At 38.7% G+C, this 26,815-nt stretch overlaps 1 protein-coding gene across 2 annotated transcripts in view; it reads right to left on the bottom strand.

The window, feature by feature from the left end:
• The window catches only part of LOC108712628 (vascular endothelial growth factor receptor 3), a 131,989-nt gene that overhangs the window by 13,778 nt on the left and 91,396 nt on the right, over window positions 1–26,815 (bottom strand). For both annotated transcript variants that reach the window (XM_018254935.2, XM_018254934.2), the window contains exons 14-27: window positions 26,480–26,626; window positions 22,726–22,857; window positions 21,848–21,954; window positions 20,200–20,335; window positions 16,305–16,409; window positions 15,530–15,643; window positions 14,190–14,278; window positions 13,842–13,980; window positions 13,473–13,567; window positions 11,290–11,412; window positions 7,805–7,916; window positions 5,134–5,233; window positions 4,404–4,509; window positions 3,154–3,293 (exon numbers count right to left, since the gene is read on the bottom strand). In XM_018254935.2, coding sequence (XP_018110424.1) covers window positions 3,154–3,293; window positions 4,404–4,509; window positions 5,134–5,233; window positions 7,805–7,916; window positions 11,290–11,412; window positions 13,473–13,567; window positions 13,842–13,980; window positions 14,190–14,278; window positions 15,530–15,643; window positions 16,305–16,409; window positions 20,200–20,335; window positions 21,848–21,954; window positions 22,726–22,857; window positions 26,480–26,626 — 1,645 coding nt within the window. The remainder of the gene's footprint in view (window positions 1–3,153; window positions 3,294–4,403; window positions 4,510–5,133; window positions 5,234–7,804; window positions 7,917–11,289; window positions 11,413–13,472; window positions 13,568–13,841; window positions 13,981–14,189; window positions 14,279–15,529; window positions 15,644–16,304; window positions 16,410–20,199; window positions 20,336–21,847; window positions 21,955–22,725; window positions 22,858–26,479; window positions 26,627–26,815) is intronic.

Genomic DNA, 26,815 nt, shown 5'->3' with positions numbered 1-26,815 from the left:
GGCAGCGCCACAACCCTTCTGGATCCACCCTCAAAGAACGCCTCGACCGGCAGGTAGCGGACTACCTGGCATTAACTGCAGATATCGACACTCTGAGGAGCGATGAACCCCTGGACTACTGGGTGTGCAGGCTTGATCTGTGGCCAGAGCTGTCACAATTTGCCATGAACCTCTTGTCTTGCCCAGCCTCAAGTGTGCTCTCAGAAAGGACCTTCAGTGCAGCAGGAGGGATTGTAACTGAGAAGAGAACTCGCCTAGGTCACAAAAGTGTCGATTACCTGACCTTTATTAAAATGAATGAGGGGTGGATCTCGGAGGGTTACTGCACACCGGAAGACTTGTTCTGACTTCTATGCAGCTGTCCTTCTCTTCAAGCCTCATGACTCCACACACAGCTGTCCTTTAGCGTCCTCCTCCTCCCTCCGCCACCGTTACAAACTAGGGTGCAAACCCTACTGGTTTAATTTTTTCTGGCCTCTGTGCTTCAGTGGCTGCAACCAAAAAAACTGGGCAAACAATGTCTACAAGGTCAACGTATGGCAAAAAATGACTATTTTCAGCATTTATATGGCATATTTTTTCTGGCAACTGTGCTTCAGTGGCTGCGTCCAAAAAAATGCATATTTTCTGCATTTATATGGCATAATTTTTCTGGCCTCTGTGCTTCAGTGGCTGCAACCAAAAAAATGCATATTTTCAGCATTTATATGGCATAATTTTTCTGGCCTCTGTGCTTCAGTGGCTGCAACCAAAAAAATTTATATTTTCTGCATTTATATGGCATAATTTTTCTGGCAACTGTGCTTCAGTGGCTGCGACCAAAAAATGCATATTTTCAGCATTTATATGGCATAATTTTTCTGGCCTCTGTGCTTCAGTGGCTGCAACCAAAAAAATTTATATTTTCAGCATTTATATGGCATAATTTTTCTGGCCTCTGTGCTTCAGTGGCTGCAACCAAAAAAATGCATATTTTCAGCATTTATATGGCATAATTTTTCTGGCAACTGTGCTTCAGTGGCTGCGACCAAAAAAATTACTATTTTCAGCATTTATATGGCATATTTTTTCTGGCCTCTGTGCTTCAGTGGCTGCGGCCAAAAAAACTGGGCAAACAATGCCTACAAGGTCAACGACGTTGACCTTGTAGGCATTGTTTGCCCAGTTTTTTTGGCCGCAGCCACTGAAGCACAGAGGCCAGAAAAAATATGCCATATAAATGCTGAAAATAGTCATTTTTTGCCATACGTTGACTCAACGTATATGGCAAAAAATGACTATTTTCAGCATTTATATGGCATATTTTTTCTGGCAACTGTGCTTCAGTGGCTGCGACCAAAAAAACTGGGCAAACAATGCCTACAAGGTCAACGTATGGCAAAAAATGACTATTTTCAGCATTTATATGGCATATTTTTTCTGGCAACTGTGCTTCAGTGGCTGCAACCAAAAAAACTGGGCAAACAATGTCTACAAGGTCAACGTATGGCGAAAAATGACTATTTTCAGCATTTATATGGCATATTTTTTCTGGCAACTGTGCTTCAGTGGCTGCAACCAAAAAAACTGGGCAAACAATGTCTACAAGGTCAACGTATGGCGAAAAATGACTATTTTCAGCATTTATATGGCATATTTTTTATGGCAACTGTGCTTCAGTGGCTGCGTCCAAAAAAACTGGGCAAACAATGCCTACAAGGTCAACGTATGGCAGTTGTTTAAAGAGAACAGTAGATTACTAGCCAGCAAAGCTACCTAAGCTAAAATGTCCCTCAAATCCCTGCAGACTTCTGTCCCTCCAATACAGAGCAGTATCAAGCAGATTACTAGCCAGCAAACTTACTATCATCTGTCCCTGAAATCACTAACAGCTCTCCCCCTACACTATCTCTTCCAAGCACACACAGGCAGATTTTTCAGATACATTTTTGCCCTTGATCCCCCTCTGGCATGCCACTGTCCAGGTCGTTGCACCCTTTAAACAACTTTAAAATCATTTTTCTGGCCAGAAATGTCTTTTCTAGATGTTAAAGTTCGCCTTCCCATTGAAGTCTATGGGGTTCGCGAACCGCTCGCGTTTTTGCGCAAGTTCGCGAATATGTTCGCGAACTTTTTTTCCGACGTTCGCTACATCCCTAATTCTGTGTCATTGAATCATTCATTGAGGCTTTTTTCAAATAATAGCAGTGTTCAAAATAATAAAAGTGTGGTGTTTCAAATAATAACAGTGTGTTCCAAATAATAGCAGTGTTAAATTCAATTAGTGAGCTCATTCATTCTGTGAAGCCAAGCTATCTGCAAGAAGCCCCTGCAAAGTTCCATTGTTGAAAGAAAAGACATGCCGAAGAGCTTACAATTTGCCAAAGAACACATTGACTGGCCTATAGAAAATTTTGTGGACTGTATCATGATATGGGGATGTTTCTCATACTATGGTGTTGGGCCTATTTATCACATCATGGATCAGTTTCAATACATCAAAATACTTGAAGATGTCATGTCTCCTTATGCTGAAGAGGAAATGCCCTTGAAATTGGGGTTTCAACAAGACAATGACCCCAAACACACCAGTAAATGAGCAACATCTTGGTTCCATACTAACAAGATTGATGTCATGGAGGGGCCAGCAGAATCCCTTGACCTTAATCCAAGAAAACTTGTGGGGTGACATAAAAAATGCTGTTTCTGAGGCAAAACCAAGAAATGCAGAAGAATTGTGGAATGTAACAGGTGCCAGAAGTTGGTGGATTCCATGCAACACAGATGTGCAGCAGTTCTCAGAAACACTGCTTATACAACTAAATGAGTTCAGTGATTCAACTGAAAGCAAAATCTTGAAACATTTTTCAGTTTATACAGTGAATGTTTGAGTTTGTAAAGAAGAATGCAGACACTGCTATCTTTTGGAACAGCTCAATATTCCCTTTTCTTCACTTTCTGTAAAGGAAATACACACATTTGATACATTTTTCTTCATGCTTTGATGTGGAATAGAATGTACAGAGTTATGTATATGGGAACAAAAGCTATTATGAGGAATTTGAGCTTTATTCGCTTTTTTAAACACATTGCTGTTATTCTGAACACAACTGTACATACACACACATATACAATATTTTACATCTCTGATATGTGTAAGCAGCATGTGCTCACCTTACAGCTAGATTATGGCAGTGCAGCCTCATGTCACATTCTTCCTCATCAGAGATATGCTGAGGGTAAATAGGGGCTTGTGAAGTTTCAATATCTTCAGAGCTTTGTGAATCATTCAGGGGGATATAGTCTTTTCCTTCCTGTTGGGAACAACAATATATATTGATTCTGAAAAACAAACATTAGCTGTTGCCCTACTGACCGACCACCGACTGAACTAACTGTAGCAATAATATACGAAACTTTATATTGTATATACTGTATACTCAATATATTTAAACGTTTGGATGACTTCTTGACCACGCATAAGGCTATAGGGGCAAATTCACTAAACGACGAATCGCCTAACGCTAGTGTGAATGCGCCAGCGTATCGCATTATCGTTAATTCGCCGATTCATTAACGGATGCTGGCATAAATTCGCTAGTATTACTTTGCACCCTTACGCCTGGCGAATTTGCGCAATGGACGTAACTACGCAAATTCACTGACGCGCAAATTATTCTGAACGCTACCTTATACGCCAGACTTCCTTCGCCACCTCAGACCATTGCTTCAAAAAAAGTTCAAGTCCCAAAAAATGCTGGTGTTTTTTCATTTTTTATGGGTGATAGGCTGAAAAAGATCGAAAAAAATTTTGGGGCTACCCTCCTTTCCCCCTACATTTCCTAACTCATGGCAACTTAACTATACAGTGGGCACATGTGTAGGGCAAAATAAAAAATGTATTTGCTGTTTTGAAGGTTTCCCAGGCTTGTGTAGTGCTGCTACATATACCTCCATTGTAACTTGAATTTGGCGCCGTATGCAAATTAACCATCGCTAGCGTAACTTTGCTTGGCGAATTAATGCTAGTGCAACTTCGCAACCTTACGCTTCCCCTGAGCGCAACTTCGGATTTTAGTGAATTTGCGTAGCGCTGGCGAAAATACGCCTGGGGAAGTGCGGTGAAGCGCGGCGAAGCGGACGCTGGCGCAACAATGAATCTTAGTGAATGTCCCACATAGTGTTCTCAAGAACTACAGTAGGTTTCTTGGATAAATCTCCAGATAAAAATACTTATTCTCTTTATTCTTACATAACACTCCTAATAATTTGCAGGTTTGAACACAAAGTTACTAATCAACGTTCACCTTATGCACCATTCAGCTTTCAATTTTATAACTGCCAAGAGACTAAACGATTTGTCCAAGGGTACAAACATTTGACATAAACAGTGGGGGTTTTGACTCTTAGTCAACCCACTTTACCTGTTGTACATTTTCCTGAAGAAGGTCACCAAGGATCTCCACCAGGTCAATAAATGTTGGCCGTTCCTTGGGATCTCCATGCCAGCAGCTCAGCATGATTCGGTAACTGCACAGAAAATGTTAACATATGCATGATCAAGACTTCTTTTCTACTAAAATGCAAATAAATAACATTTATAGTTGGTGCAAAGTATAAATATCCTTATAATGTTTAATGTAAGTAAGATATCCTAGCCTTGATTATTGTAGTCGCAGAAAACAGAGTTTCCAATTACATATCTTTGGTGGCATATGGGAATATCTTTGATAGGTTAATTTATCCTTCTTTCGGTATTAATTCACTATATCTAGAGCAGCCTATTGGGCAGTCCAGTCCTCTTGGAGTCGTGGTGGAGCATTACAGATGCAGATACAATAACCTGATAGCAACATAAGAAATATCCTAGGCTCTTTTTGGCCATAACTATAGAATTGTTTTAAGCTGATAAAGTACACTGGACTAGTAAGGCAGATAAGAGGTTCCCTGTTAAGCCACTGAAGAAGTCAGAAGTGGTTAAACCAGTGGGGTTCTGCTAAGTGACTAGCTTTTTTCAAAATTCTTCAGAGAGAATAGTGAAAATAAACATTTGATTGGCTGGCATGGGTTCCTGCCATAGTGCAAATTTTGCCCTGCGTTTATAAATGAGCCCCAAATGTGACAACACACAAAGAAATAAATACTTTCACTTACATTTGAGCTGTAGCATATTCTGGCGCTCGCATACGTGTTCCCTCCTTCAGCCGCTGGCAAAACTCTTCATTAATTTGGACTCCAGGGTAAGGAGAAGCCCCTAAAGATAAATAGATTTTAATATAGTATAGTTACTGAGACCCAAAGCATCAGGAAAAGTTCACACATTGCTGGGTATCCAAGATGATCATAAATAGTCAAAAATAACATTAAAGATTTCCAGACAAAAAAATTTTTTTGCACAGAAAGAAAAGAGCAAATGCAGTCTATGAAGTGCAGTTTCACACAGAAATCTCCATACTTTCTACCCACAAAGCAGCATTTTCCCCCATACTTCTGGTCCTGCTCCAAGTTGCATCTGTGGATATAAGGATTGGAGGACTATAGAAGCATAAATCCGACAGCATCTATTGCAACTGTGCCAAACATGTCAACTTTCATTCATATATATATATATATATATATATATATATATATATATATATATATATATATATATATATATATATATATATATATATATATATATATATATATATATATATATTCATTCAAAATTTCTAATGATTTAAAAGTATGGAAAGTTTTTGACTGTCTCTATTCGCTCCTCTTCTTTGTTGACTACTCATACCATTTCAACATGGTATCAGTAATTAAAGGGGTTGTTTACCTTTGACAACTTTTAGTATGATGTAGTGAGTGATATTCTTAGACAATTTGCAATTGGCTTACATTTTCTATTATTTGTGGGTTTTGATATATTTAGCTTTTTATTCATGAGCTCTCCAGTTTGCAACTGCAGCAATCTGGTTGCTAGGGTCCAAATTATGCTAACAACCATGCATTGATTTGAATAATAGACTGGGCTAGGAATAGGGGAGGGCCGGATATAAAAATGAATAATAGAAGTAGCAGTAGCAATAAATTTGTAGCCGTTCAGAGCATTTGTTTTTTAGATGGGGTCAGTGACCCCCATTAGTGGCAGTAGACAATAAACTACTACCAAAACACTATAATGTTTCTTCAGACCTATAGAAAATAAAAATGCAGCGGATGAGCTTTCTATCAACACTTATTTAACATTTTAGCCATACAGGCTTAAAACTTTATATTTTTCATGGCACAAGGTGATTTTTTTCATGTAATACACTTTGTTTTTAGCACTTATAAATATCTACACTGATAGAATTCATTTACACACAAACTTTTTTACATTGAAAGAAACTACGAGTAATATATTTTTATCTCTGTTTGCAATTTACCTCTCTTGGAATTTTTGTATAAACTGTTATACTATGTGCTCTCTCCAATTAGATTGTTTGTTCTATGTCCTCTCACCAGTTAGACTGTCTGTCTTATTAGACAGATTAGATTAGACTTGTCTCCACTGGATGTGGTTCAGTATGATGCACTATATGTAATGCATATCTATTGGTTCTCGTTTATATAACGAGGTCTGTTCTGATTGATAAAGAACCACTATGATGTAATGTATGCAAATACATTTTAATAGGTCATTACCCCTATAAAAGGAATGTATTGAGGGGGGACCTTTAGCCTATGAGTAAGTTCCCACTTTAGGCACGAAACCTGTTAGGATTCTACATGTCCTAATAAAGCTTTTTTAACTTTATCAATATTTTGGCTACTATTTTACTATTGGATGGACTCTTCCCAAGCTGAATTTTCTACATATCACAAAACTGGTTGGTTAACATGTGGACTGGGAGTTACCTTGTAAACTATACTATTGCTGTTATTTTTTATTTTTTGTCTTTTGTTGATAACGGAGCCACACACCACTATCTAAGCACCTATTTATATATGAGCTTTCTCAACTCCCTAGTTTTAAATGTATAGACCAGGAGTGCCTATACTTAACTAATGCGAGGTCTTCTTTAAAGGAGAAGGAAAGCTACAGAGGCATTTTATTGCCAATAGATTAGCTGCAATAGTGCAAGCTAGAATGTTATATTTATTCTGTAGAATGTTTTACCATACCTGAGTAAAAAGCTCTAGAAACTCTCTGTTTGTTTAGGATAGTAGCTGCAGTATTAACGTGGTGTGACATCACTTCCTGCCTGAGTCTCTCCCTGCTCTGGGCTCAGATTACAGTAGAGAAGGGAGGGGGGGGGAAGAGGAGCAAACTGAGCATGCTCTTGCCCAGGGCAATGTGGTTTAAGCTGAAGGCAGGAAGTCTGATACTGAAGCCCATGAGTACACAACAGAAGGAAAGAAATGCAGTGTTTCTTTTGACAGGGGACTCAGAGCAGCACTACTTTGGGGGTTTACTGGTATATTTAGATGGACCTTTCTGTTAAGGCTTACTTAGTTTTAGCCTTTCCTTCTCCTTTAAGTGATGTTGTCCCATTATAATCTACATCCATAAAAGTATTGTTGCCATTCTTTTCCATTGGAAATATTACTTAAATATTTATTTATGAGAAAATGTATATTGTTATATTTAACAAACAACTATTTTGTATGTAACCTTAACATAATAAATATCTGAATGAAAAGCATGAAATAGGAGTGTGATTTAGGCAAGATATTTGTTGATAGTGTCTTGAGATCTACTGATCACAAGCTAAAGGTTTACTGGTAGATCTTGAGCTACCTTTTAGGCACCTTTAATATAGACCATTTCAGTCTGTAAATCAATTAAACTCACCCAGTGAGAAGATTTCCCACAGCAGTACCCCAAACGACCAGACATCACTCTGGGTTGTATACAACTTATCAAAAATGCTCTCTGGTGCCATCCACTTCAGTGGCAGACGTGCCTTTAAAGAAAAGAAAAAACAATTATAAATATAAGGCATTAATGCACAAAGTATCATCCAAAATCATGGGAATGCTGAAAAGTGATGGGAGACTTGGGGACGGAGCCCAAAATCTGGTAACTCCTGAGAAAATGGGGGGGGGGGCTTGACAGGCCTGAGAGTTACAACCCATTAACCCATATCTCTGAATTGAAATAAAATATTGATGCAAATAGATGATAAATACGTTTATTTGTTTTGCCAGGTAAACATGGTGACAGAGAATATTGCTTATTTCTTCATATTTCTTGATAGGTGAATGAGCTGGGTTCCAGAGATGCCAACTAACCCCATGTCTGTAGGGTGATGATAAAAAAAAGCTAATTCCTCTGTCCCCTAAATTGATGTAAAAATAAGGTCCTGGAGTGGATTATCATCCTAATGACACAGGGTTTGCGGTCATTTCTGTAGCTTGTGTTGCAGTGCAATATGGTTTCATAAAACTGCATTTAACTCAACCCCCAAGAAATTAAATAGTACTGGTAAAAATACTAATAAATAGTAATAATATAACAGTGAGAACTAGATGAGAGTGAAATTAGGAAATACATGTTACTTATAAGGTAAGTAGAGGTGTTTATAAGTCTATTTAACACCAACATTAAAGGGAAGCCATGGCAAAATGCCAGTTTGGTGCTATGTGAGTGTGTTTTTAACAATTTCTTGAAGTTTTCTTTTTTTAAGAATTGGTTTTACAAATATTTTATTTACTAGTGTCGCCAGACTCGGTTGGTAAGTGATAGTGAATAATATTGTACATGTATTCCTTAGATTTCTTCTCTTATCTTTGGTCCCTATGCATACTGTGAAACCAGGGCTGGATTTACATAGAGGTTGACCCTAGGCCCGCTGCTGTTCGTTACCCTTGTCCCCTCCCTTTTATTCCGCAAACCTTCATCATTGGAACCCGAGCAATGGGGTTTGCTATTGTATCTCCTGCACATCCTTACAGTTTCTGAACCAATGTGGGTGTGGTTGGGCAGCATGCCGTCCCCTAAAATCCTGCCACCCTAGCCCTGGGCCTTGGTGGCCTTTCCACAAATCCGGGCCTGTATGCAACATTCTCTAACTCTATCTTCAACCAGTGGCTTGTGACATGTTGCTCCCCAACCCCTCGGTTGTTTCTCCCAGTGATCTCAAAGCAGGTGCTTATTTTTGAATCTTTGGCTTAAATGCAAGCTTTGGTTGCATAAAAACCACATGTAATGCCAAACAGAGCTCTTGTAAGCTGCCAGTCCACATAGGTGATACCAGTAACCAATCACAGCCCATATTTGGCACCCCAGGAACGTTTAGCATGATTATGTTGCTCTCCAAGGTTTTTTTACATTTGAATGTGGCTCATAGGTAAAAAAAAGTTTGGCTGCTCTAACTATACCCACAGTCTGCCATGCTTGTCAGTTTAATAAGTCATTGTAAAATAATAATTTTGACATAAACTGGTCCATAGATATGTAAAATAATAAAACCAGACTGTGGCTAATTAGCAACTAATTTGTAGGCATAATGCAGAATGTGTGCTAATTTCTGAACAGCCTTGCAGTATACGTGTTAATCATTTGCCGTGTAGTACGTTGATTTAATACTTGTTTTGTTACATCCCTTACAGATGCAGACTTTCCGTATTTGTTGCTCCCCTGAAAAATGCCTAAAGCTCTGCTGAGCGGATATTACTCTAAAACCTTATGTAGTTTAGTTGACGGGGCTAATATATCTAAGATAAGATTAAAGCAGCTCAGACTGTGATTATCTCTAATTATTTGATTGTAGAAATAGATTAACAGCTCATTTACAGCTAATCTCTGAGTTCACAGGCGAATATAAAATGAATATGCAACAGATGTGTATGTGCTCTGACTAAGGAAATGACTACATACTGTTAAAAAAGCTCGAGGATCCTTCATGCTAAATTTGCAGCAAATCTAATAGGCCACCTTCATCATTGTTTTCACACAGCCTGGCATGTATTAAAATTTATCTAAAGTATTTCATATATTCTAAAGAACACATAGTTCAGCGAAGACCATTTTGTATGGTAATGGCCTGATTTACATGCATTTGGGTTAAAAAAAGAGGAAAAATTCCACCAAGTTCAAAAGAACCCCAGCACATGTACTAACTTGTATTTGCTGATACCTATACTAAATTAACTGTAGATACTAAAATCACTATAGCCAGTGTTGGACTGGGGTGTCCAGGGCACACCAAGGCTGCTACATCAGGGGCTCCTCGTCCGAATCGCGGCCCCCCTATCCCAGTAGCAGCCCCGTTGCCGGCCTTTATTAAAGTTATAAAACAATGAAGCATCAAATAATAAGCAGTACAATAGAAATATATTTGCCATACTTTGGAATATGCTGCTGGATTCTCACTCTCTCTGCCTCTGTTTTTAATCAGGTGTTATTATCTACCGCTTTTACTCCACTTTTACAGTAGAAAGTGTATATGAAGGATTTTCTATTAAGAGGAAAGGCAAATTTTTATTTTGGTCTTTGTCTGCATTGCCATCTGGTTGGTGGTATACCGTATCTGAGGTAGTTTGAGTATTGAGATTAGAGGAAACTACATGCAGTGGTTGTGTTATATTACTTTATATTACATATAAGTATATATGTTTTGTTTGCTCCTTCTTACAGTTTAAGTACTAGAATTCTTTTTAATGTATATTGATAGCTTAAAATGTTGTGGGAGATATGTGGCTGAGAGAATCATGAGCATATTCTATTGCATTTTTTGTGATTTGGCTCTGTGGGTTACTAGATCACTAATAATTTACCTGATCTGCCTGATTCCCCCTCAAAGTCTACGAGTAACAACTAGCAAAACAAAAAACTAACAAATCTACCCCCCACCAAACAATGGAGGGTGCGTGTTTGCCCTTACTTTTAGATAACTTATCTATAATGGTGGGTAAGGTAAGCCTGTCCTACCACAAATTGGGAACAAACTTCTCCTCCCAGGTGTTACTTACCCCCAAACAAACTAACCTATAGGCTCCTGTATAGAGTTGCCACCTAGCCGGTACTTTACAGGCCTGGCCAGTAAAAATGATGGAAAAAAAAGATAAATATATAGGAAGTCCGGTATTTTTTTCCAGAAAAGGTGGCAACCCTGCTCCTATGAGGTTGATCCTGAGCCATGTTGCCCCCTCCTCAAAGCCCTACCAGTCCAGTTAGTAGCATGCACCTACTGTATATGAACAGCTTATTAGCCACAAATGATGTGATATGTGTCTGCTTTTAAATGGGCCAGGTCACAGAGTGGAGTTGAAAGTGGGAGTGGAATTAGCATCATAAAAAGTGGCCTACATTTCCCATAAACTACTGATACTCACACTTCCTTTGCGGACATAATCAGGGTCTTTGTAAATATCTCTGGCCAGACCAAAGTCACAGATTTTCACCACATTGTTCTCTGAGAGCAGGATATTCCGAGCTGCCAGATCTCTGTGAATACACTAAGAGCAAAGGAATATGTGTTAAAAGCACTACTAAAAAACTACTAAGGAAAACTAGGAAAAGGTTATTTTTGTTGAAAAACATTCCAAATATTACATACATCATGTGTTTAACTGTTGCTGTATTCTAGTGTGTCAGGGCCTGAAGGCTCTGTTGGAGTTTTGCGGACCAAGGAGGAAGCTTAAAGTTCAATACAGTCCGCGGTATCAGAAGGGTTAGGCAAAAGAGTAAACAAAGTCCAGGCAAAGGGGTCAATCCAGGCAGCAAGGTTCATAATCCAATAAACAGGCCGAGGTCAGTAACAAGAATCAAAGAATATAGCAAAGATCACACCCAGGAACTCACAAAGAGGAACCTATATTTGGGCAAGGTCTGTAAAGTTCTTGCGTCATAAATAGGGCAGTTGCGCACGTTTGACGCACTGGCGTCAGAACGTGCCATGAGGGAGTCCTGGAGGCCGCCAACTTGCCAATGAGAACTGGATCCGCCCTCTTGCTGGTGAGTATTCCTTACATAGTGCAATCATCAAGTATTTCATTTGGTTTAATACAGTCTTACCTAGGTCAGCCTGGACCTCACATGCAATAAAATGATATTGCATATGCAATATTTTATAGCAAATGCCTCATGCAGCCTGCTGCCTTTGGTCTTATTCCAGCTGGTGAAGTTAGATGTGTATACACAATTGATTTTCATCTGATTGTATAATGGTGTCACTGAGAATTCAGCTTTTGACTTTATTGGGGGGGGGGTTATGTAGAAAAAAAACCTCAAACTTTTTAAGATTTATTTAACCCCGATGGTGTTAAAGGTCCAAATAAAAAAGTACTCAAACACAGACCTGCCAAGGTCATGTAGAAGTCAATGACAGATGTCCCATTGACATTTTGAAGATATCCTGATGTGCGCTGGGTTTAGTTCAATAATCTGAAGACTACATGGTTTCGGCCGACAAATCCAAAAAAGTCTAAGTTTTTGGCAACAAATCATAAGATTAGGATTTTTTCACGATTTTATTGAGTCTTTACATGAAAATGTATTGATAAATGCTGATCCATGCAGATTTGGTCAGAGTGGTTTTCAGAAAATAGTGTGAAAATTTTGGATTTTGATAAATAACCCCCTTAATGTCAGGGATAGAAGTGGGACATTTTCATTTCTAGCAGTTGGATCCAATAGATTCTCTTTTGCCAGAAAGTCTGAATGCATTTGGATTTACGGTGGAAATGTGCATGATGGCTTACACTGTCTCGAAACAGCGATGTTGTCTGGCTCAGAACTGTAATCAGACCAAACCATTCAAAATTATGCAAGTCTGACAAGCCTGCATTAACATACTTTATCTGATGGTGGTAATACAATATAAGAAACTCAGTGTTAATGACAAAGCTAGCACAACACTTGTTGTACAAGTAGGAGACCTGTTATCCAGAATGCTCAGGACCTGGGACTTTCCAAATGATGGGTCTTTTTGTAATTTGGATGTCCATACCTTAATAAAATCATTTAAAAGTTAAATTAATCCAGTAGTGTTGTTTTGACTTCAATAATGGTTAATTATATCTATAGGGTCAAGTACAAGGTGCTGTTTTATAATTACAGATGAAAAGGAAATTATTTTAAAAAAAATGTGAATTACTGATTAAAATGGAGTCTATGGGAGATGGCCCTCCAGTAATTCAGAGATTCTGGATAACAGGTTCTCACATAACAGATTCCATGCCTGTACATGCAAGTGTCCAAATACTTTTACAGGATACAGGATCTGTTATTTTGAATACCTGAATATTAAATAGTCCCAATATGATTGCTTTGCCAACTATATGAATTCATGCTGTTTAGTTGGGTTCAAGTACAGAGCACTGTTTTATTATTACAAAGGAAAACAAAAATCATTTTTAAAAATTAGAATTATTTGCTTAAAATGGATTCTGTAGGAGATGCCCTTTCCATAATTTGGAGCTTTCTGGATAATGGGTTTCTGTGTAAAGGACCTGATACCTGTACATGGAGGACACCATTATTTTTGCCATTTTTTTTTCATAAAGTGTTATATTACCTTTCGTGATGCGAGGAACTCCATCCCACGGGCCACCTGAAAGCTATAACAGATCAAATCTTCCATAGTTAAAGGACTCTGCCATAAGTCTTTCACTGTTGGAATAATAAGTGAATATTTCAACACAATCTACTATAATCTTACATTATTTGCAAACAGATTATTCTACAATGTTTTGTGATGTTACATTGTAATAAACAATTTTAATTTGCACTTGAAAGAAATGTCACAATACAAGACTAATATATTGTTTATTATCTACAAACAGAAAGCTGTACAAAGTGGATGTTTATCTCTCAGTTCTGTGAATATTACAGAGGGACGCATGCCAATTTTGAAAAGAAGAATGAAAAAAGAAAAAGTCCTCACACTCTGGGGTTCTCTGGTTCTTAGTCATTAGGAGTCTGCTAAAAAGAGTTCCTTCATTGATTCCTTCTCTGCTCCTTCTGTCAGCTATCACTGCTTCCACCACTGATCTGACCTCACTGCGAGCCCGAGGCGATCTCTCCTGCGAAGGGGTTAAAGTAGGTGGATATTGGCAAGACATATTCTATTTTGATCAAACTTACATATCTCATGCTATGCAGCATATATGCTCAAAAAAGTAAAAATGCCCTAAGCCGTTTTAATAACATCATAAACGAAAGAAAAAGACAAGAAAAATGTATGGAGAGTTACAGAATAAATATCATCATGTATCACTGCCCCTCTACTTACACGGTAAGGAATGAAACCGTCTCGCTTGGTCCGTAAATAATTTGAGAGATTCCCATATTTACAAAATTCTACTATCACCATCAAGGGTCCTAAATAAAAACATATTATAAAAACACCTTACGGAGGATAAAATGTCATTTTAAAATACATCAATCTAGAAAAGTATTGTCCAATTTATTCCATAGATATGAAAAGAATGATGAACAAGTCATGTCAGAATAGGTGATTTTACACAAGTATTTTTTCGGTGCTCTCTTGAGGGGCTTTTTTGTATGTCTCATTGCAAAGGAACACAGTTAACATGCCCACAGTATTCTATAGGGACAGTACACCCTGAAACAGCGAATGCCACTGAGATACAACATTAGTGTTCTGCGTTTCTTCAGGTCATGTACTGTCCCTATTGAGCAGAATGGGATCTGAACTAAAAAAAAAAAAAAAAAAAAGCCTGTAAGGAGGTGAAATATATATATTTATTTCACATGTAAATAGTTGGACTGTAGGGGAATTCCCATACAGGAGCCTACATAAGAAAGTGCAGAAAGTTCTTTGGCCAAAGAACATTTAGCAGGCAGGACTGAAGACCTTTGTGGCCAGACCAGGTGGGAGGCTGTTTCCTTCAGGACTAGCAAGTGACTAGTAGTGGGGTGTGAGCTCACTCACACCCCACTACTACCCCAGGAGTGAGAGATACAGAAACTAGTTGAGGAGGAGTGAATATTTGTGGTAGAGCCGTGTGTGAATGGTGCCAATTAGGGAATTGGAACATTCAGGTGTAGGTTGTAGTGAAGTAGTGTATTGGAGTTGTAGTGAAGTAGCTCAGGAGAAGGTTAAGCACTGTATGCTGGACACTGCAGAGAAACAGGGGGAAAGCATGGTTAGAGAAGAGTCACTCTGAATGGCTAACAGCACTCTGGCAGGGGTCCTAGAGGCTTCATGAAAGGAACACTGTGTGTGTAAGAGAGATGTAGAGAACCTTTGAAGAAGTGTTCATAATGTAATTATCATGCTTGAGTTAACAACAAGACTCACGGTATGTAACCTGCCACTGTCAGAAGCTGTACTTAATAAACCACTGCCTTAGTTAATTGCATCAGTGTGTGCCATGCCTACTTCTCTCAGCAAAGACATGGGTTCTACCAACCACAGGCAGCTTTACAAGCCACCACACCAGAACACAGTCAATAACAACTGTGTGTAACAGCCCCTAAAAGTATGCACTTCGTCCTTCTGTTCTAAGTGTGAAAAATGAATAGCTTATCTGACAGATGTCTGGTTTCTCTGTTCACACACTCTTAATGGATGGCAAATTATGAGCTCAGTCATAGACAGACACTCACCATTGGATTTGGTGCATGCACCCAGCAAGTTTACTACGTTAAGATGGTTTCCAATGTGAATGAGAATCTTCAGTTCAGACATTAACGCTTTGTGCTCGCTGGCAGTGGCTCCCTCTGAAAGACACAAAATTACAGTAAAACTCCAGTGTCCATCAACAATTAACAATTCCATGATAGCAATAATGAAAATATTCCTACCTTTTTGAAATGAAACCAACTAGGTAGAAAATTTAATTCTGTGAAACCATAAGATATTATAGCCATGGGTTATCTGCAGTGCACTCCATAGTTTGGCTGTTTAAATTTACAGTGACCACAGCTTCTATATAAAATCTATAGTCAATTACATAAAGTAGGTATATATTTTGCATTAAGGAGATCATCTGCCACTTGGAGCAACCTGCAGCTTAGATTAAACAGCCTGTGGGTATGTCCCTAATATAAAACAAAAGCAGTAGAATAGTTCTGAAACCTGGACCATGTACCGAATTGGAGCACACTAGGAACTGACACCACATCACCATTAATCTGGTTAATCTGCTATCTCAGGGTTGCCAATAGTGTGATGGACCAAAGTTGAAAATAAGTTTAAAATAATAAAAATATGCATTCTTGGATCACAATGGGATAAAACAGCTGTTCATATTAAAATATTTGTTAATAAACTTTACAAATAATTCATAGCAAAATACAGTTTAAACTTTTTACACAAATGAGTTTAATTTTTTCTTCTCAAAGTTTTGAGAAACAAATGGTATATAAGAGCGCTTCTTACCTTTCAGCATTTTCACTGCTACAGTTTCACAACTACTGCTTTTACTGATCCCAAAAGCAGAGGCCTCCACCACTTTACCAAATGCTCCATGACCCAGGACTTTTCCTATAACATGAAACAATCATCTTTAATCATACCTTAAAAGTGTGATTTGATATCTTTATGCCTATGGTTTCCTATTTAGCAGTTATAATGCTTTCATATTATACTCCTCAAAGCAATTAGTATATCAATTGCTACTCAACATGTCAAGAATAAGACTAATGCCACATGGGGCTGAAATCAGGCCGAGAATCAACCCTTAAGTCGACATTAACCTCCTGTCCTGCATGCACACGTGCCCAAGTTTGATGAAGAAATTCGTTTTTGCATTCTCGGCTCAAATCTTCCAACACAACAGTTCTGGATGCAGACAAGCATATTTCAGCAGGCCGACTGCAGCCCCCATTAGCAGGTCTGACCGTAGCCTTAGTGGCATTAGCCTAAGGCTATGGTCAGACCTGGCTGTTTCTCTGCCTGTGGATAAACAGCTTGACTGCTCACCTCCGCTCTGTGATATGTCTGCACCTATAGGTGCAGCGTCAGCCAGGGTGCACACAGGGTCATGTATAAACTTTGCACAGCATAAAATGATTTGCACATTGAACATGTTGGGCTTCCACATGTTTATATTATTAAAACCAGGCAAGATTGGTGCATCTAATGTGCAAACACAATTGTGAATTTTTATTCACACTGCAATTGTCCTTAAAGTGATACTGACGCTAAAAAAAGAATTCTTCAAAATATTAATGTATTAATTCTTCAAAAGTTACCTATAGCTCATGTTGATCGTTTTTCATTGATAGGTCTGTTACTTGAAGTTCCAAAACATGACTGTTTTGTCAACCTGTCTGTCCCTTCTCAATATGTCAGATAGAATTTCTAATGCTAACAAACTACTGAAGCTCAAATATGGGAGCCACCTCATAGAGGAACATGGGGGAGCAGATGTAATGTAATGTAAAAGCATCTGCAAATACTGTTATGGCAAAACTAGAGATAGCATCCAAACACAATGCTAATGATAAATATAAAAAAAGGTTTAATTTCTGGTGTCAGTATCTCTTTAAGAACTTTTCTGATATGGCATAATCAGAAAAATTTATGAAAAATTGATTACGCCACAACTTTGGTGGTGGAAAAAACATTTAATAAATGGTGGCGTTAGAGTCACAAAATTACAGTCAAAGTTATATTCACACATAGCTAAAACCAGGCACAATGGCCATGCTCATGCAAACACCCGTCTCGCTATTTTCTACAAATGAGTGACCAGTAATACCAGCTGGAGATAATGCAGGCCCTGTTAAATTAAATCACATAGGAATGCATGCTGGAAATATGATGTTTTCTGTAGCATCAGTCTATAAAGAAATATAGATGCATGCAAATCAAAACTAATCTGGCATTAAATATTCTTGGCAGGGGCTACCTGAACAGCTGTCTTTCCAACTTAATTCATGGAAACAAAATTCCATTGGGCAACTCTATACAAATTGTAACTGATTATTGATAAAACTAAACATGGATTCTATAGTTTCCCACGCTTCACTCCATTTCTATGCTATAGTCTGTACACGTGGCATGCCACATACAAGACAAACCTATGTTTACAAAGCTACAAAATACTTGTGTAAGATATGCAATTCAAAAAAGTGACAAGAGTTAAATAAATAAATAAAAGATGTGTGGGAAACATCGGATATGTTGAGATGGTGCATATTTTATCCAGATACAGTATTTTGCTTAGATGGCTCACTACCCCCTATTCCGGACCCCTCTTGCCGGCGTGTGTGTCCTTTTTGTGCTGCTTAGAGCTCCTGGCCGGCCTGGCCCGGCAATGGACCTCCACTCTGCTGCGTGAGTGCAAACAAGCAGATCTTATTCAAATCATTGTAGATGGGGCACAGAGAGGATCCACTTTTCTCAGCCTGCAAAAAATATGCAGGTTGAGAGCAGAAGAGCCTACCCTCAGTGTGCATGCAGCCTTAAACATTATTGGAAAATCGGTCATCTTGACCCAGGCAGCCCTTTTGAAACCCGCGTTGTCCGGGTCAAAACCGGACAGGTGGCAACCCTACTTAAACATATAGAGACAAATTCATCAAAATTCTAAATTGTGTAGTTTTAGAAGTTTTTTTCAACCAAGACTTAAAAAAAAAAAACACAAGCAAATAAAATGCAGAACGTATCTTAATAAGAATATTAAAACTGCAAAATCCTTGTTAACTCAAGATATTTTATGCGTTTACAAGCGAGAAACCTTTAATAAATTCTAAAACCTTAAAATAACTGACCTTGTCAGCTTTTAGATGGTGTACTCAAATTAGAGTATTTCATGGTATTTACACGTAGGGGCACATTTACCTAGGGTCGAATATCGAGGGTTAATTAACCCTCGATATTCAATCGTTGAAGTAAAATCCTTCAACTTCGAATATCGAAGTCAAAGGATTTTGCGCTATTCCTACGATCGAACGATCGAAGGAATAATCGTTTGAGCGAACGATTAAATCCCTCGAATCGAACGATTCGAAGGATTTTAATCCATTGATCGAAGGATATTCCTTCGATCAGGAAATTGTTAAGAAGCCTATGGGGACCTTCCCCATAGGCTAACATTGGCCTCGGTAGGTTTTAAGTGGCGAACTAGTGGGTCGAAGAAATTTTTAAAGAGACAGTACTTCGACTATCGAATGGTCGAATAGTCGAACGATTTTTAGTTCGAAACGGTCAATTCGAAGTCGAAGGTCGTAGTCGAAGGTCGAAGTAGCCCAATCGACCATTCGAAATTCAAACTATTTTTCCTCTATTCCTTCACTCGAACTAAGTAAATGGGCCCCGTAATAAGTTGTGAAAATGCATGTTCTTCACGTGCAAAATGTTTAACACTAAAAAGTTCTAATTGTGAAGAAAAAAAATTAAAAACATTAATAAATCAGCCTGATAATGGAACAGGTTTTGCCCCAGTAGGAGGCTACACCAGATAACCACTAAACCAGAACTAGGTGAGAGGAAATGACCACTGATCTGCACACCTGGCCAATAAAACAGGAATCAGACAACAGTAACATAACCTGGGTTATACAGCTCAAAATATGGGTAACAGCATAATTCTTCCATTATCCTTTATTCTGTGACATTGCGGAATATTCACAATACTTATTTAAAAGTTATATTCACTTTTCCAGGAACCCTCACCTACCGCATGTAGTTATTTAGTAATGTATCCGGCAATCATTCAGGAACAGCTTGAATATAATACCAATAATATCAGCTTTGAAATAAAAATGAGTTTAAATGCCTAACAGTACATGAAATAATAGTCTGCAACTAAATTATGTCTGACATATTGGCATACCCTGCAGAGAGCTGTTGCTTGCCTGGGGCTAGTGTTCGGCATGTAGTGGAGCAAGTGGACAGATTATTTGGAGAGGATTATTTGAAGATGACTCAATACTATGCAGGCCAAATAAATTCCTCCTGGATGTTGCATCTCTGCAGTGAGATCTGGATAAATGTAAGCTTACGCATTTGAGATGAAAACATATGCAAGTCAGTTATTCCCTTAATGGGAGGCAAATTCTTGATGAAAAAGGGTCCAGGGATATTTGTGGTTAATACACATTACAGTAGCAAGCAATGCCAGTCTGCAGCAGGAAGACCCATCAAGGTATAACTATTAGACCTACAGTAAGTGCAGCATTTCACACACACAATATCAGTAATGATTATTCTATTGGTAAATTGTTTGGCGCTTTCGGTGTACAAAGTAATGAAGGGAACATTGTTTGAAAAATGATGAATGGAGAAGAATGAATGAGAGACAAGAGAGGGATGAGGGCTTTCTCACCAAGTCTCAGCCTGTCCCGAGGAAACTCCCACTTTGTGGAGTCATATGGAAGATATGCACACTGTTCTTCTAGAGGAACTTCACCAGGGTCCATGATAATGGAGAGATATCCAGTCTTTATGTCACTATGATTGGGCTGCAGAGCAAGAAAAGCAATGTTATAGTAGTCAGAAAGCAGCCATTTCAGCACACCTACTAACTTATCAGCCACCTGATGTATACAACTCCTATGTAATGACAAATATGGTATGGGCAAGAATGGGTACATGACTTAAGTATGAATACTCTAGCCTCCCCTATTTAACTCTTTAACCTAAGACCTAATGACTCAATATGGATGCCAAAGGTCTAACATTAACCATAAATATAAATTCTAATAACCCATTAAGAATATTTCTTATAGCTTCTTAACTCATCTGCAGGCCTGCAGCTCTGACAGATAATTCTTACACACTGTAAAAAACAGGAAGGTGGGAAGCTGTTTGCTATCTCATGTCCAGTTAACTGCCCAAAAGTTTCTTTATATTAACAGCTCCTATACACTACTGAATAACCTCCTGCCAAACTCATGACCCTGATAACTCACCCATCTGGGCTTGCTTACCAGGGTTTTTTTTAAATGCATACACACGTTCATGTTCAAAAACCAAACTTTAGATGATTTACAGTTTTATAAAAGATGAAGAAATAATGGGTTTTTTTAAAAACAATTTAGAGATTTATCTAAATTAAAAATTCTTTTTTTTTACCTATGATATGGATAAATATATCTTTTTGTGCCCAAAATGGCACTATACTCAGACTGAATATCTATTGGTGCTAGATTAGGCTAGGAGGTTTTTAAACTTTTAGGTTTAAGTTCACTCATATCAAAGTAACAGACATGACACATATATTGTTTAACAATTCATTTTGGCAGCCCCACAATTAAAGGACCACTGGAGTTAAAGGGATACTGTCATGGGAAAAAAATGTTTTTTTCAAAATGAATCAGTTAATAGTGCTGCTCCAGCAGAATTCTGCACTGAAATCCATTTCTCAAAAGAGCAAACAGATTTTTTTATATTCAATTTTGAAATCTGACATGGGGCTAGACATTTTGTCAATTTCCCAGCTGCCCCTGGTCATGTGACTTGTGCCTGCACTTTAGGAGAGAAATGCTTTCTGGCAGGCTGCTGTTTTTCCTTCTCAATGTAATTGAATCTGTCTCAGTGAGACATGGGTTTTTACTATTGAGTGTTGTTCTTAGATCTACCAGGCAGCTGTTATCTTGTGTTAGGGAGCTGTTATCTGGTTACCTTTCCATTGTTTTTTTGTTTGGCTGCTGGGGGGAAAGGGAGGGGGTGATATCACTCCAACTTGCAGTACAGCAGTAAAGAGTGATTGAAGTTTATCAGAGCACAAGTCACATGACTTGGGGCAGCTGGGAAATTGACAATATGTCTAGCCCCATGTCAGATTTCAAAATTGAATATCAAGGACTGTTTTGATTAAAGCTTTACCATAACAAACAGCTAACCAGACACAGGGAAGACAATAAAGAAGCAGTGGATCGATGGTAGTGCTTTGTAATTGTACAAAAATGTAATAATTACAGCAAATAATTCTAGATTCTAGAATTCTGTATTCTAAATTCTGAGTCACCTACCCTCTTAATGTTACAGAAAATCAGTATAAGGAGAATCCAGAAGAAAACAGCAATGACCCCAGTGCCTATGAGAATGACAATTTCAACATTTGTCTTATCGTCTATACCTAAAATAAAATACAAGGAGAGACCATGATAATAATGCCAAAGACATAAAAATAAACAGAAATCTCTAACAAATGCTAGATCATTTAACCAATGTAGACTCAAGGGTAAGAGCAACAATGCCGAGATAATGAAGGACCTCAAAACTGAGCATGAATATTACTTATAAATAGGGTATTAGATTGTATCTGTTTATACTGAATAGCATTTTACTAAATCTTAAAAATATTGCAATATCACAGGGAATTTCTATCTTCAAGTTATGGTAAAAGTAACTTTACAATCCGAATTTTCAGTTTTGGCCACTACCAAATCCTTTGTGACAAATTCAAACAATATTGAAACTAAAGCTAATCATAATTTGGGTTTGCAAACTTGCTGAACTCCTATAAAAATAAAGGCTGCAAAGTGTGCAGAAAAAAATGGCACATCTATAGTCATGTGATTTTATTGGTTTGGATTTGGTTCAGTCATGCACCTGAATTCAGCAGAAAAAGGCTTGGATTTGCCAAATCGAAACTGAATTTGACACATCCCTAATATGAATGGAAGAAGTAAGACTTTCAGACTTGGAGAAACCACAATGCAAAACTTTTCCAGCTGTACTGCATATGTGCTAAGTATAAATTGGAGCAGGGAATGTTTGGGTAGGTAGGGTAACATGGTGTTCATCCTGCTAAAAACGAACCCATGGCAGTGCATTTTGCAAGGAAGATAAATGCCTGGTGAGCTGAGAGGCTAGCAAAGAGGCTAGCAAAGAATTCAATTTGTACCTTCCACAGATACGCTAGCAGAAGAGTTTACACAGCCCTTTCCATTGCATGCCCTGCAAAGATACATCCCGGCATCCTCTTCTCGAACCCTCTGAATGCTTAGTGTCTGATTCATCTCTCCAAGGACAATTCCTGGAAAAATAAATAAAATTTTTATTACTTTACTATTGGTTCTAGTTTTTTTGTATACATGTAGGACTTCTGTAATAGGTTAATATTTTACTTTTGATAAAGGCAATTTTAAGGCAAAGTTACATTCCTTTAAAGGAGAAGGAAAGGTCTTTTAACTTGGGGTGCCAAAAGTTAGGTATCCCCAATTGATTGCATGCACTTACTTGAAACCCTGGGCCGGTGCCCCTATTAGGAGAAAACGTCATTGCTCCAGGGATTCTTCCAGTGAGCACCATGGAGCGATCATCTTCTGACTTCTTCTATCTTAAAATTTCCCAGGGCAGATGCATGCGCAGTAGAACGAAATAGCCAACTTTTTCATTAAAGTTTGGCTTTTTGTGCTACTGCTCATGTGCATGCTAACTTTTGGCACCCCCAAGTGAAAAGTCCTTTCCTTCTCCTTTAACTGTAAATCACATGGGAAAGATCAATTTATCGTTTATGAGGCAATGAAGTCTGAGACCCGCAAAGCATGTTAGTAATTTGTGACATCCAACTGGGTGACTTGAGACTTTTGCTGTGCTGCTTTAATAGGAGCACAAAACTTGCAATGTTGCTGGACCAGCATTCTCCAGTGCCCTATAATCAAGAGATAAATCATTATTGGAGCTGTAATCAAGCATATCTTGACTGGATTAATAAAAAGACCATAACTCCTTCCTGTATATATGACTTTGGAAAGCGAAGCACTCCGAGTGCCATCCCGCCGGCGATTAACATTCTAGCCGGCGGGGAGGCAGTTCAGGGAGATTAGTCGCCCCGAAGAAGAGGAGATTTGTCGCTGGGCGACTAATCTCCCCGAATCGCAACGTGTGTCTCGAAACAGTGTAATTTCACAGACACAAATATATTTTCATTATGATAAGATCATTTATAGGATAAAAGCAAAATGACTAGCTGATAACGTGGTAAAATAAAATCTGTGACTTTGGTCTGGCTAAAGATATTCACTTTAAGGGGCACATTTAGGGGCCCATTTACTTAGCTCGAGTGAAGGAATAGAGGGAAAAAAACGTCCAATTTCGAATGTTTTTTTTGGCTACTTCGACCATCGAATGGGCTACTTCGACCTTGGACTACGACTCCGAATCAAACGAATCGAACTAAAAATCGTTCGACTATTCGACCATTCGATAGTCGAAGTACTGTCTCTTTAAAAAAAACTTGGACCCCCTAGTTTGCCACCTAAAAGCTACAGAAGTCAATGTTAGCCTATGGGGAAGGTCCCCATAGGCTTAGCTATCTTTTTTTGGTCGAACAAAAATTGTTCGATTCCTTCGAATCGAACGATTCACCGTATATACCAGAGTATAAACCGAGTTTTTCAGCATCCAAAATGTGCTGAAAAAGTCTACCTCGGCTTATACTCGGGTCACCGGTAGCCGACCCGAGTAGCTGAGATTGCAGTCACTTTTAATCATTCCTATACCAACAGTACACTTGGGGAGAGACTGCAATATCCCACAATGCCCTCTGTTGGTTATATGAAACAATAACAGTGCGCCCTCTGTTGGTTATATGAAAGTATAACAGTGACTGCAATATCACACAGCGCCATCTGTTGGTTATATGAAAGAATAACAGTGACTGCAATATCACACAGCGCCATCTGTTGGTTGTATGAAAGAATAACAGTGCGCCCTCTGTTGGTTATATTAAAGAATAACAGTGACTGCAATATCACACAGCACCCTCTGTTGGTTATATGAAAGAATAACAGTGCGCCCTCTGTTGGTTATATGAAAGAATAACAGTGACGGCAATATCACACAGCACCCTCTGTTGGTTATATGAAAGAATAACAGTGACTGCAATATCACACAGCGCCATCTGTTGGTTATATGGAAGAATAACAGTGACTGCAATATCACACAGTGCCCTCTGTTGGTTATATGAAAGATTAACAGTGACTGCAATATCACACAGCGCCCTCTGTTGGTTATACGAAAGATTAACAGTGATGGCAATATCACACAGCACCCTCTGCACATGGTAGTGGGACAGTGGGACAATGCACACAGTAATCCGTTTGGCAATTCTCTGTCACCATCAACTTTGCAAAGAAGTCTGGTTGATCGCTGGGGGGGTCGCTTTGGTAGAATGTGCGCTGCTGGGAGACAGGGCTGTAGTTGTGTCTAGGCTTATACTAGAGTCAATAAGTTTTCCCAGTTTTCGTAGGTAAAATTAGGTACATTGGCTTATACTCGGGTCGGCTTATACTCGTGTATATACGGTAATCGTTCGATCGAACAATTTTCTGTTCGATCGAATGAATAGCGCTAAATCCTTCGACTTCGATATTCAAAGTCGAAGGATTTAACTTCGACAGTCGAATATCGAGGGTTAATTAACCCTCGATATTCGACCTTAAGTAAATTTGCCCCTTACTATTGGTCGGATCTCGAGGGTTAATCAACCCTCGATATTCGACCCTCAGAGTTATCGAAGTCAAAGGATTTACTGCAATTTGAATGAAAAGATCGTTCAAAGGATTTTAATCCATCGATCGAACATTTTTCTTTCGATCATAAATTACTTAGAAAGCCTATGGGGACCTCCCCCATAAGCTAATATTGGTGCTCGGTAGGTTTTAGGTGGTCAAAGTTTTTTTTAAATGGTTGAATAGTCGAACGATTTTTTATTCTAATCCTTCACTCGAGCTAAGTAAATGTGCCCCTAAGATTTATTAAGTATGGGTAGCCTTTCAATTCACACATTTCACAGGAAAATAATAAAAAGAACCCTGTGTTTTAAACTGCCCCAAAAACAATTATGGTAAAAAAAAAAAGAAAAGAAACCATTCAAATGCTATATTCTAAATCAGTTCTGTTTAACTTTTAAATGTAGCAGGTTGGTTACTTCTCACATGACACATCTGTGGGACAGATTTTAATAAAATGATGATACAGGTATGGATCCATTATCCAGAAACCTCCGAATTACAGTGAGGCTGTCTCCCATAGACTCCATCATAATCAAATAATTAAAACTTTAAAAAAATATTTCCCTTTTCTCTGTTATAATAAAACAGTACCTTGTATTTGATCCCACCTAAGATATAATTAATCCTTATCGGAAGCAAAACAATCTTATCGGGTTTATTTAATGTTTAAATGATTTTTTTAGTAGCCGTAAAATACGATGATCCAAATTATGGAAAGACCCCTTATCTGGAAAACAGCAGGTCCTGAGCATTCCCATACCTGTATCACACAAAAAATTCCTTGTTTTTTGGCAAAGACAAAGGCAGGGTCGGACTCAGGGGCCCGGGGCCCACCAGGGCTGCAATTTCAGGGGCCCCCTCCAGACCTCCCCCCCCTGCACTGAGCATGTGCGATTGAAGCTCATGTGCGTGCCAACGGAAGAGCGTGTGCGCTTCACCGGAAGTGCGTGCATGCAAGAAAAAGAAAAGCAGCACTGGGTGCAGATCTGGGCCGGTGGGGCCCACCGGGTTTTTTTCCCGGTGTCCTGCCGGCCCAGTCCGACCCTGTTTGTAGGTTTCTGTTGGACAGCCCTGGTTTATGTAATGGATAATAGGTTTTTGACATTAATACATGGAATGTTTACATAAACTGGCCCATACCTGAGACCTCTTCAACTAACTTGCTGTCCTTGTACCACATGATACTGGGACTAGGGGTTCCATCAGCCCGACATTTCATCAACATGGAATCACTAACATTCACTATCTTATTGCTTAAGTCCTGAAGCAGATATGGAGCTTCCTGTGCTGGAAATGAATGAGAAAATACAGAAATATTACTGCAGGATCTGGTGGCAAAGCTCCAAAGCATGGTTACCATGGGCAGAGGTTATTGTCCTTGCAAGAAATGCAGTTTCATGGTTCACCCAGCTACTATAACTGGGACATTTAAAAGGATGCTGATGAATCGTAAACACAATTATATCGTTGCAGTTC

This window comes from Xenopus laevis, chromosome 3S (genome assembly GCF_017654675.1).
Source record: "Xenopus laevis strain J_2021 chromosome 3S, Xenopus_laevis_v10.1, whole genome shotgun sequence".
Lineage (NCBI taxonomy): Eukaryota > Metazoa > Chordata > Amphibia > Anura > Pipidae > Xenopus > Xenopus laevis.
The sequence above is the reverse complement of the archived record's forward strand: the minus strand, read 5'-3'. Positions and strand labels throughout refer to the sequence as shown.